General features: G+C 40.2%; 1 protein-coding gene across 3 annotated transcripts in view; it reads left to right on the top strand.

The window, feature by feature from the left end:
• kdm4b (lysine (K)-specific demethylase 4B) overlaps positions 1-17,228 on the top strand; it is a 62,584-nt gene that overhangs the window by 3,706 nt on the left and 41,650 nt on the right. For all 3 annotated transcript variants that reach the window (XM_028587296.1, XM_028587298.1, XM_028587295.1), the window contains exons 2-5: positions 5,007-5,324; positions 9,005-9,180; positions 9,983-10,097; positions 11,555-11,748. In XM_028587296.1, coding sequence (XP_028443097.1) covers positions 5,034-5,324; positions 9,005-9,180; positions 9,983-10,097; positions 11,555-11,748 — 776 coding nt within the window. In that variant the 5' untranslated portion in view covers positions 5,007-5,033. The remainder of the gene's footprint in view (positions 1-5,006; positions 5,325-9,004; positions 9,181-9,982; positions 10,098-11,554; positions 11,749-17,228) is intronic.

The raw sequence follows: 17,228 nt of genomic DNA, 5'->3' as shown, positions 1-17,228 counted from the left end.
GTAATTATTTATGAAAAACCCAACAGAACATTAATTCTTTTCCATAAAATGAATCGCAGGGGAATGGGGCTTTGGTTGTGATTAGAGTCTTGGATATGTCAAAGATTATCAACAAGACTGATTTGATTGCATTAGTACTTTTTATATAGTGCCAGATACTCCCTCTGGACACCTTCGTGGACAAAAATGCCTCATTGACTTTCATTAAAACCACATGTTTTTATCTCACTGCCTTTTACAGTATAAAACCATGCATTCAGCATTTAATTTTGGTGATATTTGACACAGGATTTAAAAATGTTGACCAAAAAGAGAGGTTCTGACAAAAATTCATGCCATAAGCAGTAACACAGCAAAAATTATCACAAAATGAAAAAAAAAAAAAAGAAAATAAATGCCCGAAAAGGGCATGAGGGTTAAGGAAGGTGCACCTTTTTAAGGAAGTTAACATTATGGTTCTGATTCAACTAATAATAATAGTAGGCTAATTGTTGGATCAAACCTATCCAGGGTTGCTAAAGGCCTACATGTAGAGTTGGGGGATATGCTTTACATCATTATAACAATATTAGCAGTATTTCCCCATTTGAATGTATATGAAGATATGGCACATTAATGCAAATAATTATGTTCACAGCAATGAAAGGATGCTTAACACAGGACAAAACTCTTAATGTTTAAAAAAAACTTTTTTATAGGCACTTAGTTTTTTTTATTCCATCTTTATTTAAATTACAATTCATGTTGCATACAAGTCAGCGGAGCAGTGTTTTTAAAATTTTACATTCAACAAAATAGACACATTTTATGAAGTAGAGGCAAAAAGGGAGCAGCATACTAGCTAAGCCATAGTATGTATGCTGTGTCATGCGAAAAGAAAATATGTTGGCAATATCATTACGTTGCCGTGCAATGTGGAATCTCCATAGACAGTATGGGGATCTCAGACTCATTTGCACGGCGCTCGAGTAGTCATGACTGGTTTCCAAGATGGCTCCCGCAAGTAAACATGAACGCGACTGTCTTTATAATCTATCTTTTTAATAAACTATCTGTACACTTACAATGTTGTCAATGCTTCGGTTCACATTTAGGGACCCTAATTATGCTAACGTTATGGTGTGGTGATATTTCGAGCCTTTTTAGTGGTATTAAATAACGATTTAATTTGAGTGTCCCCATTCCCCAAATACTAGCATTGTAAGCTAACCAGTGGTCCGCGGTAGCCTCGTCAAAGCTCCAAACTCATTCGATTAGCATGAAAACATGTCCCAGAGAGCAACAGAGTAGGTACACATCAGTTAATAACCCCTAGGTTCGTTTTGCGCCGGAATTGTCCTTTTTAAAGCAACACCGAAGATTCTTTTGTACCTTTTTTTAAAATAATGTTTCCAAAATCGTTTCAGTGGTTCATCAACTCGTAACAGGGTGAACAGCACTTCTGCATTCGCTTTGCGGCCCTCTATCGGCTAAAACCGCACTACACAAGTTTGCCAGATCGGGTAGCGGATCTGTAGTTCGGTAATGGACAATTCCGCTTCCAACCTGTAGGGGGACCGAAGAGGAAAAGTGCTTTGGTGTTGTTTTAAGTGCTGAAAATTCATGAAATTTACTCCTACTTACTTTCAAACTTAAGTATAAAAGCAAGTTATCAAATTCTCTTACTCTACGTTATTTAAGACGGTTTGAGAGCTCTCTCAAGTGGTTAGGAGTTGCCAGTAGGGGCTTGTGATGGCACTGAGGAGACAGAGGTGTGTCGAATTTTTCAGGAGAGGAAGAATCTTTTTGAAATGTCTGACAACGAGCAGTTTATCAAACGGTATCGCTTGGACAGAGCAGGCATAAAATATCCTAAAATCCAGGCAGGTCAGTTAACGGCACACCGGTTTAAAATTTGTGATTTAAGACATGGTGGAAAACGTGTTTGTCATTTCCCATGTGTACTGTATCTCATAATGTATTCTCTTGAGAATTCTTTATTGTCAAATGTGTGTTAAATGTAAACTTCTCTTAGGAATTTCACCATTCAATGTGAATTTATCTGAGAATATTCTTAAATGAGGAAATCTATTCAGTGATTGGTCCATGCCTATGTCGTCATCCAAAATCCCATTTGTGGCACAGCAAAGTGTCTTGAATCATCTCTAACTGTACGTACACACCGCCGCCGACTTGAGCTGCAAAGAAGCTCTGGACGCCCTGTCGAGGACGCTTGTCAAAAAGTCGGGGGAAGCTGTTTGACGCTTTGGCCGCTCTGACGTGGGAGCATTCTTCGATCATGTGCAACACACGATTGAAGAAAAAGCACAAGCAGCCACTGCACGGCCAATACACTGACACTAGAAACCTTTTATAAATGACATATATAAGGACATCATTTGTATTGTTTGTTGGTCACAGCGGTGTCTGTTAACAGTTAGCCGCTGAACCGCAGCAGAATGCAGGCAGAGCGAGCAGCCGCCAGCTGTTGACCCGTGCAGGACTTCACTGTGAGCGGACTGTTTAGAGACCATGTGACGGCACGTTAACTGGTCCCTATACGCAAACAACGTCACATCATAAATGATAGGGGAACCCAGCAACGGCGATTATGAGATTTCCCTCCATTTTCATGGAACTAATGTCTTGGTAGGAACAAAAGTTTACATCGTATGTTTCTCCAGAATCAGCCTGCGAGAAGGACGTCTATATTCCGATTGGTTGCTGCCGTTTGCCGCTGCTTGCCGCTGAACCGCGTCATAGCTCATTACCATAAAGTTGACCAAAGTTCAACTTTCTGATTGACGCTCAAAATGCCCAAAACGCGACGCCGACAGTTTTGACGCTCCTTGCAGCTGAGAGAAGCCAGCTTCCATTGAAAATTAATGACTTCCGGTATCTTTAGACGCCCAAGTTGGCGGCGGTGTGTACGTACAGTAAGACTGACACTTAAGATATAGTCCTACACTTCACTTAAATTACAACTGAGATGCTTGATAACTAACTTTGAAATTTTTGTCAATTCTTAGCAGCGTTCTTTTGAGTAATTCTCAAAGGCTTGATAAATACGGTCCCTGGTCTATAGCAGTTTGCCCTAGAGAAGTCTGTGCTTTAGAAGTAGCTCTTTCAGTTGCCCTTCAAGCTATCTGGGTGGAGTTTGTTGTAGTTAAGGTCGGTGGTTTGTCAAACTAACACAAGCCTCAGGGCAGCTACGATTTGGGTACAACTTAATTCACACAGTAAGCAAGCACTGTGGTTAAAATGTCCTGTAAGACAAAGTTATGTAAAAGCCTTCCTGACTAGTCGAAAAAGAGTGAGATGAAGGGAGAGATTCTGTGAATGACTGAGAGACAATGGGAGAAGTTGCGAGTGAGGTGAGAGAATTAATGTGTTAGCCTAAATGCTTATGCAAAAACAATATCTATTGAAACAACATCTAGGCAAACATCCTTCACTGTCATGCAGCAGTAAACCACACAGTACAGCAGTTTGTCTTTGTCGTTTTTCTACCTGTTAGTGGTCCATTTGGCTAGGTTTAACATCTTTTGGTCATTTAAAAATGACATTGGAGCTAGCTATAGTATGTTTATTATATTGCAGTGTTTCCTTTAGGATTTTTTTTAGCAGTGTGGGCAGGTCTGAACACCCCCCCCTCCCCCCTGAAACGGAACTGACACTTTGCTGCAACACAAACAAATATATTTATTCACCTCTATTCACACACACACAATGAGGCATATTTTCAGAACTATATTTTTTGAGTTAATATATAGGCCAACTTTGATCTTGACATATAGGCTAAGCATTCTGTAGCAAATGACAATAAACCCACTATTAATTACATTAACTTAATGCAGTGTAACTACTTCAGCATGTAAATAATGCACCTAAAATACAAACGTTCTCCGACATGCACTCTAACAATGCAGCCCTATTTCTGATACCGTGGGGGGCAGAAATGTTGCCGTGGAGTGCCGCCACGGTCAAATCAACATAGAGGAAACACTATATTGGTGTCGTATAACATATCATCAGCGAAATAAACAGTCAGTGCCATGGCTAAACATTTCTTCCTTGGTACTGCAGTGTACCAAGTTTTCAAAAACACGGATACAGACAGTCAGGGTTTCATACGTCACAGAACCAAGGAACCCATCCTGTTAACTTTTTGGTGGGGGTTTACATATCATTAAAGCTACGGCGAAACCAGGAGTAACAGTTATCCAAGGAGAAGCCAGGTGTTGCTATGTGATGGATTTTTTAGGCCTTTATTTCCACAGGACAGATGAAGACATAAAAGGGGAGACAGGGGTGAAATGACATGCAGCAAAAAGCCGCAGGTCGGAGTCGAAACTGCGGCCGCTGCGTCAAGGAGTAAACTTATATATGTGTGTATATGTATATGTGTGTGCCTGCTCTACCAACTGAGCTAACCTGGCTACTATGTGATGGATTTTTACAAGCTAACTCTTCTCAAAGGATCAGAAAATTTAAGGGAAATGCATGCAGTTTATTTGTAAAAATCTTAATGTGCCAGGCAAACGTCAAGCAAAAACATATGAATGCAAATCAATTATTGAAGCAGTTGCATTTTCTAATTGATTAATCAACTAAAAGTTCAATCTTCACAATAAAGGTTCCCATGAATACTAGTGACAAATATTATTGTAGTCCAAATGTCAAACTGTAAACTGTCAAACAGCAAATAAGAACTTCGTACCTGCTTCTCCTGTTATCAGACAGCTACTCTACCAGCACTTAATGTTTATTCTGGCCACTTTGTCAGTTTGGTTAGCTCCTACAAATTCACACGTCTGGTCATGTTGTAAAAAAGTTGGATTACCGGTATTTCAATTTAAGAAGGCACTCAGCTGCAGTCTTAAAAGATTTTGATGCCTGACCCTTTTATGAAACCCTTACTGTACATGTTACCCACCTTGCAGCAGCTCCCAATTTGCAAAAAGGTAAAGTTTGAATGAAGCTAAAATAGACGGAATATGCCCTGATTGCCCATCTATCCCCTCCAGGTTTACCTGCAACCCTTAAAAGATCCAATGGCTACCGACACCCAGGAGCCAGCATTAGCTGAAATCCCAGACACCGCAGTGACCTCGGAACAGGATGCTGCTCCAGATGTCGCCCCGGCTCTGCCTACAGACCCAGACGTGGCCCCAGTCCTTGTTCCAGGTTCTGAGCTGCCCCCGGCCCCTCTGCTGCCAAACAGCACCAAGAATCCCAGCTGCAAGATCATGACCTTCCGGCCCACCGTGGAGGAGTTCAAAGACTTTGCCAAATACATTGTCTACATGGAGAGTCAAGGAGCTCACCGTGCTGGCCTGGCAAAGGTGAGGACAACACATGTTCTCTCACATTTATACACCCCTATTTGATCTAATCCTATCCGGTCCTTTCAGGGTAAGGTCTAATTGTTAAATTACATTTTCAGTCCTGTCACCTGCTAATTGTCCATTTCTACTTGTCCATTCCTACTTGCATAGCCAAGCCTCTATTTCAATTCAATTTTATTTATAGTATCAAATCATAACAAAAGTTATCTCGAGACACTTTACAGATAGAGTAGGTCTAGACCACACTCTATAAATTCCAAAACCCCAACAATTACAGTAATTCCCTCAAGAGCAAGCATTAGCAGTGGCTATTGCGACAGTGGCAAGAAAAAACTACCTTTTAGGAAGAAACCTCGGCAGACCCAGACTCTTGGTAGGCGGTGTCTGACGGGCCGGTTGGGGGCGTAATGAACAGTGGTGATAATAGTCACATTAGAAGTCACAGTGACTTCGAAGGTTATCGTGGAAGTTCATGTCATAGCAGGGCACATCGTGTCATACTGAGTAGTGCAGTCTCCTATACCGGATCCTGACTACTCTGTGCATAGGAACATCACAGCAGGGCGTTGCGGGATGTAACGTGGCACTGCAGAGCACGGGTGGATGCTGCGGATGCAGCAGGACGCAGCAGGATGCGGCCGGGAAATGCAGCATAGCTCTGCGAAGAAGAAACATAAGGACTCCGGGGAGTAAACTCCCCAGAGCTAGATTAGTAACAAGCATTTCTGGGACAGGATGCATACAAAAGTAACAAGTATAGATGAGAGAGCAGCTCAGTGTGTCTTAGGGAGGAACAGCCTCCCCGGCAGTCTAGAATTGTAATAGCATAACTTAAGAGAGGCAGGTTAATGAGAGGTGCCTGGTCGGGCTAGAACTCTCCCCAACCGAATCGGGCTGTACTGGCCTGCCTCCCTCTACTCTCGCTAGATTATTAATTATACAGTATATAAAACTGATGACTACGAGGAGAAGCAGGTGGGCCGGGTTAGGCGGACGCTGCAACTCCTCACTCCTTAACTATAAGCTTTATCGAAGAGAAGAGTTTTCAGTTTACTCTTAAATGTGGTGACAGTGTCTGCACCTCGAACCCAGACTGGGAGCTGGTTCCACAATATTGGAGCCTGATAGCTGAAGGCCCTGGCCCCCAGTCTACTTCCAGAGACTCTAGGAACCATAAGTAGCCCCGCATTCCGGGAGCGCAGTGCTCTAGTGGGACAATAAGGTACTATGAGCTCTTCTAAGTATGATGGTGCTTGACCATTTAGAGCTTTGTAAGTCAGGAGGAGGATTTTAAATTCAATCCTATATTTCACTGGAAGCCAATGCAGAGAAGCTAATACAGGAGAAATATGATCTCTTCTCTTAGTTCTCGTCAGAACACGTGCTGCAGCATTCTGGATCAGTTGGAGAGTCTTAAGGGACTTATTTGGGCAACCTGATAATAAGGAATTGCAGTAATCTAGTCTAGAAGTAACGAATGCATGGACTAGTTTTTCAGCATCGTTTTGAGACAGGATATTCCTAATTTTGGCAATGTTACGAAGATGGAAAAAGGCTATTCTTGAAGTTTGTTTTAAGTGGGCGTTGAAGGATATATCCTGATCAAAAATAACTCCTAGATTTCTGACAGCAGTGCTGGAGGCCAGGGTAATACCATCCAGAGTAACTATATCTTTCGAAAACGAAGTTCGGTGGTGCGTTGGTCCTATCACAATAACTTCAGTTTTGTCTGAGTTTAACATCAGGAAATTGTGGGTCATCCAGGATTTTATATCCTCAATACACGTTTGAAGTCTTGCTAACTGACCACTTTCATCTGGCTTAATTGACAGATATAATTGGGTATTGTCTGCATAACAGTGATGGTTAATTGAGTGTTTCCTAATAATATTACCTAGAGGAAGCATATATAAGGAAAATAGAATTGGTCCAAGCACTGAGCCTTGAGGAACGCCATGGCTAACTTTAGGGTGCTTGGAGGGTTTATCATTAACATTAACAAATTGGGATTGTTCAGAGAAATAGGACTTAAACCAGCTTAGTGCGATTCCTTTAATGCCAACTAAGTGTTCCAGTCTCTGTAACAGGATGGTATGGTCAATAGTGTCAAATGCAGCACTAAGATCTAGTAGAACAAGAATGGAGACAAATCCTTTGTCTGCAGCAGTTAGAAGGTCGTTAGTAATTTTTTTATTTAGATGCACAGTATGTAATTTCTGCTGCTAGGGCTCTCTCAATTTAAAACAATAATAAATTACAGACTTTAATGACATTGTGGGATCATTGGGGTTGTTGTCTTCATTGTTAAACAACTACTATTGCCGATGACAATCTATCTGACAAGGCTTCAGCAGAATTAATGTTCACAGCACTGAGGGTCTGATTCTGGACCACCCAGACTACCTGCCGGATCAGCAAACTTTCTGTTGCTGGTTAGACCCAACGCTGGCGCTGTTTACAAGCCCGCTGTGACGCTGGATTTAGCACCGGCTGAATTCAAGTTGCTACGTTGGCCAACTGAAAGCCTGTCTCCAAAGATGCTATCCACTCTCCTCCCGCCAGAGTCTCCTAGTGGTGGGGAGTGAGGCGGAAAGACCGCGCGGTTGCGCTAGCTAGCTAACTTGCTAACTTATCATGAGTCAACTTCCCATACAGCTACTGTAGCTAACGTTATGTGGCAAATTCAATCGTGGGGTAGCCCAGCTTTGTTATCCACGGGCAAAACAATCCTACTAAAACTAGCTTTATAAGTGTGTTGAACATTTTAATGTTACCAATGCAAATTAGCTGTGTAGCACATTTTGGTTGTCATAGCACATCTAAGTAAACTGGATCGATATTGAAATACATCAATAAATTCGGTCTCTACTGGATTACTATGTTGCAAAATTGTATGTACTAATGAAAAAAAATAAGCTGTGTGGCAAAAAATTGTGTCTTACTGTTACTGAGTATAATTCTGTGACGTATAATGTACAATTAAACTCCGATGTATCATTTGGTGTTTCCCATGTTTCCCCAGAAGTTAGAGCAAATTTTATGATGCCATTGACAGGCGACCAAATGTAACGGACCGTTACCTTGAATAAAATTACAGATTTCTCTGGGTTTGAACATTATTGGCAACATTTGAGATAATGTAAGTACACAATTCAACAAAATATATAATAGGTCTAGTCATTTTGAGATATTTTAATGCCGAAGTGTTACATATTATACATTTTTAAAATGATTATTGATGTCTAAAACTACCAAACAGTATTGACATTTAAAATTGACTAGGCACGAAGTGGGGTATTAAAATTCCACAAGCAAAAAACCCAAACTATTATACATTTTGTATTTAATTTAGTATATTTTTTTAATGTGATAAAATGGATTGGTTTTAGAAGTTTTATCAGCAAATGTTTGACAAATGTTTGATATTTTGTCATAAGTCACAAGTTGTCATAAATTAGTGTCAATAAATAAACCGACTAATCACATCTGATTATCTGAGTATCAATTGTTCAAACTGTATACATTAAATAAGAATTGAATGTGCCACCAGATTGTACCAAATAAAGTACAATAAGACTGTTGAGTGTAAAGATTTAGCTGCATTTGGCTACAGGTCAATTTTAGTGTCATTTTACTGAATGTAAATACAAATGCTAACAATCTGTCTCTGTCACCAGGTGATTCCTCCTGAAGGCTGGAAGCCACGGAGATCTTATGACACCATCGAGGGCATGGTGATTCCAGCTCCCATCATGCAGGTGGTGACCGGACAGTCGGGTCTGTTTACCCAGTACAACATCCAGAAGAAGTCAATGACAGTGGGCGAGTACCGCAAGCTGGCCAACAGCAAGAAGTAAGTTAGTCCCCAGTAGGGCTGGGAAAAAAATCAATTTGATTTAAAAATCGAGTTGGTAGGTCAAATCGATTTATATTTTTTTTTCAGTCCAAATACAGTATAAATAATTTGGATGTTTAACAATCTTTGTTGCAAACTGCACAGTGACTTTTCACTTAGAGAAAGGATTTGCCTTTGCCATTTTGTTATGTTGATGCACTTTAATTAAATACAATAAATATATATTTTTTAAATATATTTACAGTTCGCAGTTATTTTGTTTTAAATGGAAGGGGGTAAAAATCAATCGTAAATCAAGTTTTTTTTATAAAAAAATCTTTTAGGGGAAAAAATCGCCCAGCTCTAGTCCCCAGTCCAGAGGCCTCATTTTTAAATGTGGTTGCCCTATATTTGTAGAAATTGTCATCCATTTGTTTGGATGGATTGAGACTGATGGTGAGAGGCTTCAACGTCACTTTTATCTTCAAAGCAATTTTTGTTTGATTTATGTGCTCTCATGTAGTCCAGTTTAATAAATTAAAAATAAGCTTAATGATTAACAACCATTGGTTTATCAATAAGCCTGTGAAAATGAAAAAGTAACTTCTACCACTTATCCACACGCTTAAGACAATAGTTGCAATATCCTATGTGGGTCCTGAAGGCCCCTTCTTTCTCTTTTTACACCTAAAGTGGCTAGCAAGCTAAAAGCTAGTGATTGAAAACTGACAAAATGCTTGTTGCTTGTCAATATGAGGGTTTAGTTGAAGGGCTGTTTCCCTACACACTGCTCACAATATAACTCCTGTGCTATTTCCAGGTACTGCACACCACGGCACAAAGACTTTGATGACCTAGAGAGGAAGTACTGGAAGAACCTGACATTTGTGTCACCCATTTATGGTGCTGATGTCAGTGGCTCCATCTATGATGAGGTGAGGGTTGTGTGTGTGTGTGTGTGTTCCCAAGAAGTGTGTAAGTGCCCCGACTGATTTGCTAACCCTGCTTATTCCGCTAGATACTTTGATCAGGGTAATCTTGACCATTACTCAGTGATTTAAGGGCAAAAAAGAATTTACTCCACTTTTGGCATTATATACTCAGCAAAAAAAGAAACGTCCTGTCACCTTCAACTGATTTATATTTTAAGCAAACTTAACATATGCAAATAGTTGTATGAACATTTAAAGATTTAACAACTAAGACACCAGCTGCATTAAGTACTGCAGTGCATCTCGTCCTCATGTACTGCACCAGACTGGCCAGTTCTTGCGGTTAATGTTGCCATTCTTTACCTGTCCCGCAGGTGTGATATTTGAATGTACCGATCCTATGCAGGAGTTGTTACACGTTGTCTGCCGCTGCGAGGACAATCAGCCGTTCTTCGTGTCTCCCTGTAGCGCTGTCTTAGGCCTCTCACAGTAGGGACGTTGCAATGTATTGCCCTGGCCACATATGCTGTCCTCATGCCTCCTTGCACCATGCCTAAGGCACGTTCACACAGATTAGCAGGGACCCTGGGCGTCTTTCTTTTGGTGTTTTTCAGAGTCAGTAGAAAGGTCTCTTCACTTTCCTAATTTTCTTATAACTGTGACCTTAATCGCCTACCGCCTGCAGGCTGTTATTGTCTTTTCGACCGTTCAACAGGTGCATGTTCATTAACTGTTTATGGTTCATTGAACAAGCATGGAATACGTTGTTTAACCCTTGTGTTGACTTCGGGTGAAATTGACCCGTTTTCAATTTTTGTTTTATATTAGAAAATATGGGACGTAGAAATAAGCGCTGAAAATGTGTAGAAGAAAAATGTAACAATTAAAACGTTTTTAAAAGCAAAAACAAACTGGAAAAAAAGGCATCAAAAACGTAAAAAGCGTTTTTTTCAAGGTTGACGGGAAGACAACACAAGGGTTAAACTCTTTACAATGAAGATCCCTAAAGTTATTTTAGATTTTTACAAAATTATCTTTAAAATACAGTGTCCTGAAAAAAGGACATTTCTTTTTTTGCTGAGTTTCGTTTGTTTTCGTGACAGTGGGTGTCCTTTTCTTAAATTGACATTTTTTCAGAATTGCTGGTTTACAAATATTATTACTTATTTAAAAGACATCTTGTGATTAATTCATCTACCATAAAATCCATATTAATATTGATTGATTAATTGATAAGTAATTGTAATATAATGTCTTCAGTATAAAAAAGCTACTTTTTTCATGACTTGTTGCCTACATCAAAAAAGGTTCAAGGATCAGATCAAAGATCAGGGAGCCAGTAGCTACATTTTCCTTTGACTACAGCACCATCAGGTGGTCATTGGGACCACTTTGAATGTGGTGTATAGCAGACTACTCTGTTCAAACTAATCATAACAAATCCTTTTGTCTCTGTTCAGGACATTCAAGAGTGGAACATTGGCCATCTCAACACGCTGCTGGATATGGTGGAGCAAGAGTGTGGCATCGTCATCGAGGGTGTCAACACTCCCTACCTCTACTTTGGCATGTGGAAGACCACATTTGCCTGGCACACTGAGGACATGGACCTCTACAGCATCAACTACCTGCACTTTGGACAGTCAAAGTCCTGGTCAGTCGCTTTTTTTAATTATTATATTGCTTAAATTATATGCCAACAATGAAAGCTAGCAGTAGAATTCTGCATAGACAACTCAGTGGAGGCCTCAGAATATCCAAAGCCACTTTTGGGCTGTTGTTGATTAATTGATGAATTCAATCAACAGGAAAATTAATCGCTGCAGCTCCGTGACAATGATGAGCATATATTTAAAATGTTCAGCTTTTTCTCATCTTTTTGTTTGAGAAACGTAATTTGGTTGAATCTTGGTTATAGAGGTACTGGTATCAAGAAATCAGACCTCCTATCTCTCACACACAAACAGACACAAAGACAGAAGGTGATCATCAAAGCATGCTAGTCCAAGTGGAAGCTCCTGTTCCTGCAGTGCGTGTTCTTCCTATGTCACTTTTCCTGCTGTTTCATCTTCTCTGTGGTGTACATCAGTGGTCCTTAACCTCTTTGTCTCAGTGAACCAGTCCAAAGTGCTCATGACTGACCGAGGCTACAGAGTGGGAAGTTTCTATCACAACTTCATGCCAACTGCACTGGTCGCAGTTCTTAGATTCTTGTTTTTCAGGAACGGCAAGCTTTAGATACTACAAAATATTTGGCATAGACTATAATGCTGTTTATTTGTGCTGCTTTGAGCATACAGTGTTGTGCTCACAATAGTGAGGCTTGTCATTGGTTATTTCAGTATCTGAGGGTTCCTTATTTGGCAAATAAACTTTTGAGATATTTGATCATACTTTTGTATTTATATTTGTATTTTGTTTTCAAATTGAGGTTTGACCTTTTAGATAATTGTACAAACACTTAATGAATAGTGCTACTATTTAGTGTAGTTTTCTCAACAAATTACTAAGACTGGTCGATAAATCGATTTTATCAATTAACTTGAATGTGTAATTAACGTTGATTTGTTTAAATGAAAATCGATTTTCTCCTTAACATCTGCTGACGCTCCCCTCTGGGCTCCCATAGCTCCGAACAGCCTCAGCCCTCCCCCCATGCGTTTGCCATAAAGTCACCTATTCTCGGATAACTGAACCACCAGCTACCACTGACCTGAAGGAGCACCATGCGGGGCACCAGAGGCGGTGTTGAGGAACTCTCTTGCGGCTCAACACATCTACTAAATGCCGCTGATACGACCGAACTGTGACGGAGGTCTGTAGCGGCCTAAACAACTAGCAATCGCCGCTTTGGAGCACGGAGCTCCTCTTCGACGTTTGTTTTTACCGCTAGTTCTACGAAGGAGCATGCTACAGGTATGCTACATTCAAGAGACTATGGGATGTTAATGTACGTTACTCAGCAACAGGTGAAAATAGGGGCAAGGTTGCGCAATAACGTTAAAATGATTTGAACTTTTAGCGAAGAACGAGAAGTGAATTACCTGTAGGCTTGCTTAAAAACCGCTTTATCTCACGCATCCGTTTTGTTGTTGTTGAATATATAGCCTCGTGCGTGTGTGTATGAGTCAAAACAAAATAAAGTTAAAACTTGTTTTGAACAATTTCTTTATCATCTGCAGATTGATTTTAAGTAAGCAAAATCGATTTAAATCAGATTTTTTTTTTTTTTTTTTTTTTTAATCTGGGATTTTATTTTTAGGCCATATCTCCCAGCCCTACAAATTACTATTATTTGTCCTCCGATTCGTCAATAATTGCAGCCACATCCACACATACCAAAACTGATCAATTTGTAAATGACTCAACACGCTACTTCATGTGCCAGGCCTATAGGTGGCGCTGTTTTTGCTACAGAAATTCACCAAAAAACGGAGAAGAAGAGGCAGAGCATGCTTGCGTGCTGTATACAAACAGACAGTAGAAGAAGAAACTAAACACAAGCTAGCTAGCTATATGGTACCTTCGATGCTACAGTGCCGTGTGGTTGTGGACATTAGGACCCGTTCTCTTAATACATCCATGATTAGGACGGATGCATGTTTATGTAGGTGGTGGTGTTGTTATGAGCAAGGGGGTAAGCTTCGCTTCAGAACTCGAACCTCCTATGGCGCCATTTTGATGCTACAAAGCGATCACCCCCCGTTAGCATACCACTGACTGCCATTCATTTTGACGTCACTTTGACAGCGAATAACTTCACATCTGAAGCGTTTAAAGACTCTATTTGTCCATTGTTTATTTCTAAAGAAACACGACAATGTGTAAAAGGCTCCATTAGAAGCTCGCAGGCAGTTTCCACTTACGTTAGCTGTTTAGGTTTAATTACTAATGTTAACTAGCATGTTAGTGATCAATAATTAGCCTGTGCCCATGTTATCTCCGTCTCTGCAAGATTGGGAATGATTGAGATTTCTCTTGGCACAGCTACCAGAACACTTACAACTTTCAGACACGTTGCTCACGTCACATTTATGTTGTCTCTCTCAGTTGGAGGCTGCGCCGTAACGCTCAGCGCTCACCAGAAAAGTGCTTCTAATATCCTTCACTGGTCTCCGTCCAGAGCAACAGGGTCTGTTGGTCCATTATATACTGTCTATGGTTATGAGACGTCGTCATGGGGTAAGACGTTGAAGGCTAGAGGTCGAGAGGTGTGGCGATGACATCATCGATACGCAAGTATGCGGCTTCGCCTTCCAAACGAAGTCGCGAGGGCGGCGTTTTTTGAATTTTTTCACCCTGGGACCAGGTTTCAAAAAAGTGTGTCTTCAGGCAGTGCGTTTACAAGATTCGTCTGGACGCAAAACGTGTGCGTTTACACCAAAAAGTGTTTCCCTGTGAATGGCCCCTAGTCTCTGAGGAATGTTGAACAAAAGACAGTTGTGACCTGATTTTCACAGGTGTTGTGGAATTTGAGGTTTTACGTAACTTCACACTTGATTGTGAATGCACAGAAAGCTTGCTGAAACCATTTGTTGTAGTAGTAGTAGTAGTAGTAGTAGTAGTAGTGCAAAAGGAATTTGAGCTATTTTGCTCGCTTGCTTTCTGTTCTGTGCATCACTATTATATTTCCTTCTGTTTCTGTGCCTTGGTACCTGTGAAAAAATACTTTTCTGCCCCGTGATTTTCGTTCTTTACTTCCATGTTGTTTTCCATCTACTGCATTGGTGCATTCAGAAATATATATATATATATATATATATATATATATATATATATATATATATATATATATATATATATATATATATATATATATAAAAAACACCACTCACTCTCCTCTCATAGTGCAGCCGGTTGTGAAATTAAGTCCATTCCATCTGCAACTCAGCTCTCATCAAAGTCAGACCCCACCATAACAAGTACTACTGCTACACACATACTGTACACACACTGCCGGGCGTGTAAAAGATCTCAGCCTTAGCAGTCTGTCGCTTTCTCCCTGTCTTTAACCCTCCATCATTATTTTTCCCTTCATTTTCATTGCTGAAACCCTCTCAGTCTACCCCAACTCACACCGGCAGTGTCAGATAAAAGATTAGCCTCGGAGCATGTGAGGGGAAGGTAGGTAAAAGCTGACGAAAGAGAACTGAAAGGGATATTTGATGTGTACCGTCCAGCTGCAACTTCTCAGGAAGGCAGGAGTTTATTATGAATTTAATCAGTCCTCAACCTCCTTGTAGTCCAAAGGTTTTTAACTATTCTTGTTTAGTTTTTTTTTTTTTTTTTTTTTTGTCCCAGAGAACAGCGACAGAGAGCTGAAGATCTGTATATAGCATTAGTTAGGTCGTAACTGCAGTTTGGATGTTTGGTGGGGTGTTCTGACCTTTTGACTTAGTGTCTGCATTAATTGAAGGCACCTTTACAGGTCCAATAATTGTTGCTTTTAATACATTTCAAGTAGGGGTGTCACGATTCGCCAAATCCACAATTCAATTTGACTTTCGATTTTAAGGTCACGATTTGATTCCATTTTTGATTTAAATTGATAGCAGAAGGGTACTTTGCAACACCAGTTTGAGTTTCTCAGGGTTTTTTTTAGTGCCGCAATTGAATGCACCATAAGTTTAACGGAGCTAATTAAGGCTATTAATGGTGTGACTGCTAGCAGTATCCATATATACCATGTGAACAGTCCCAAGTTGAAACAACGTAAGGTTTTCCTGTCCTTTCCAATTTTCTGACGTTGGATGCATGCAGACTAATCTAGGTATTATTTAGTCACAGTTTGATTGAATAAATTATGTACTGCTAGTTCTTTTTTTATTTCCTAGCTCCTGCCACAGCAGAGGATCACAGTGTGCTGTCTGGCCTGCAAGGCATTAAAACAAACCATCTTACATGTGTGATCTAGTAGACATGTACAGTACCTTTTTTAGTACTTATTGCACTTTTTTTATTGCACATATTTGTGACTGTGACAATTGTGACAGACTGGAATTGCACGCAGTTGTCCTAACAGATGCCAACAAGAGAACCTTACTTGTCACCATTATAGTGCAGCAGTAGTGTTCCTCTTAATGCACATGGCCATGAACTAGAAACTACATTAGAAGATTGCACATATGTAGCAAGTCTGTTGAGGTGTTAAACTAACACATGCTGTCATGACCGCTTAATTTCACCTGCCAGCAGCGCTGTCCTGCAATAGATAAATTATACTCTCCCTCAGATGGGTGAAAAGTGCAAGCCTTCATTTGCTGTGTGTTGTTTTATTTGTGCGTTTCTTTCTCTGCTGCCAGAGTGACAGACGTGTTGCTGCCATGGCAACCGTGGCCGTGGGAGGGAGGGAACAGAAGGAGACACGCTGATCGGCTGATTTGTTAAGTTTGATACTGAGATGGAAGGGATTGTCTGAGAGATATTCACTTCTCTGAAATAGATGCACATTTACACATAAAACTTTGGAATGTGATGCTCTCCAAGGACAAAAACATCTTTTAAGTAATACACTGACATTTTTAGGAAATTGACTTATTTACTTACCGAGTAAGGTGAGAAGATCAATATTAATTTCATCTTCAAAACAGAGGTATATCTCTGATGTGTTTAGCCTAGCTAAGCAAAACTCTACACATGACTTAACACCCATCTTGTTTTATCCTTCTGGTATGGCTGAGTCCCGCATAATGTCACACCTAACATCACATTAATGAGTGCTGATTTAGTGTATTCAACAAGTTGTAATATTTCGAGCCTCATAGATATAATATAGTGGTATATGACGAAAAAATGCTTTGTGACATTCTTTCATGTAACGCAACAGCATAAAGGTTCCAAGTATTAGCTGACAGTAGCAAAACAATGCTGCAGGACAGTTTGTGTGGTGTAGTTAGGTACAGTTATTGTATCAAAAAGTAAATAAGACATTGATCCATGTGGAAACAAAGAGTCCAATATCTGCCTAAACGGCACTCACAAGAATGCCTGTTGCAAAACTTCACTGTAAACTGTGGTTTAGCCTTGGTTTAAGTTGATGAAAAGTTTCCGGGTAAAGTGAAACACAACATGGTCAGAAGATATTCCTAGTCTTATAGTCACAGGACAAATTACAGCTCTGATCTGATAACCTGG

This window comes from Perca flavescens, chromosome 9, assembly GCF_004354835.1.
Source record: "Perca flavescens isolate YP-PL-M2 chromosome 9, PFLA_1.0, whole genome shotgun sequence".
Lineage (NCBI taxonomy): Eukaryota > Metazoa > Chordata > Actinopteri > Perciformes > Percidae > Perca > Perca flavescens.
Note: the sequence above shows the minus strand (reverse complement) of the source record. Positions and strands in the feature narration are given on the sequence as shown.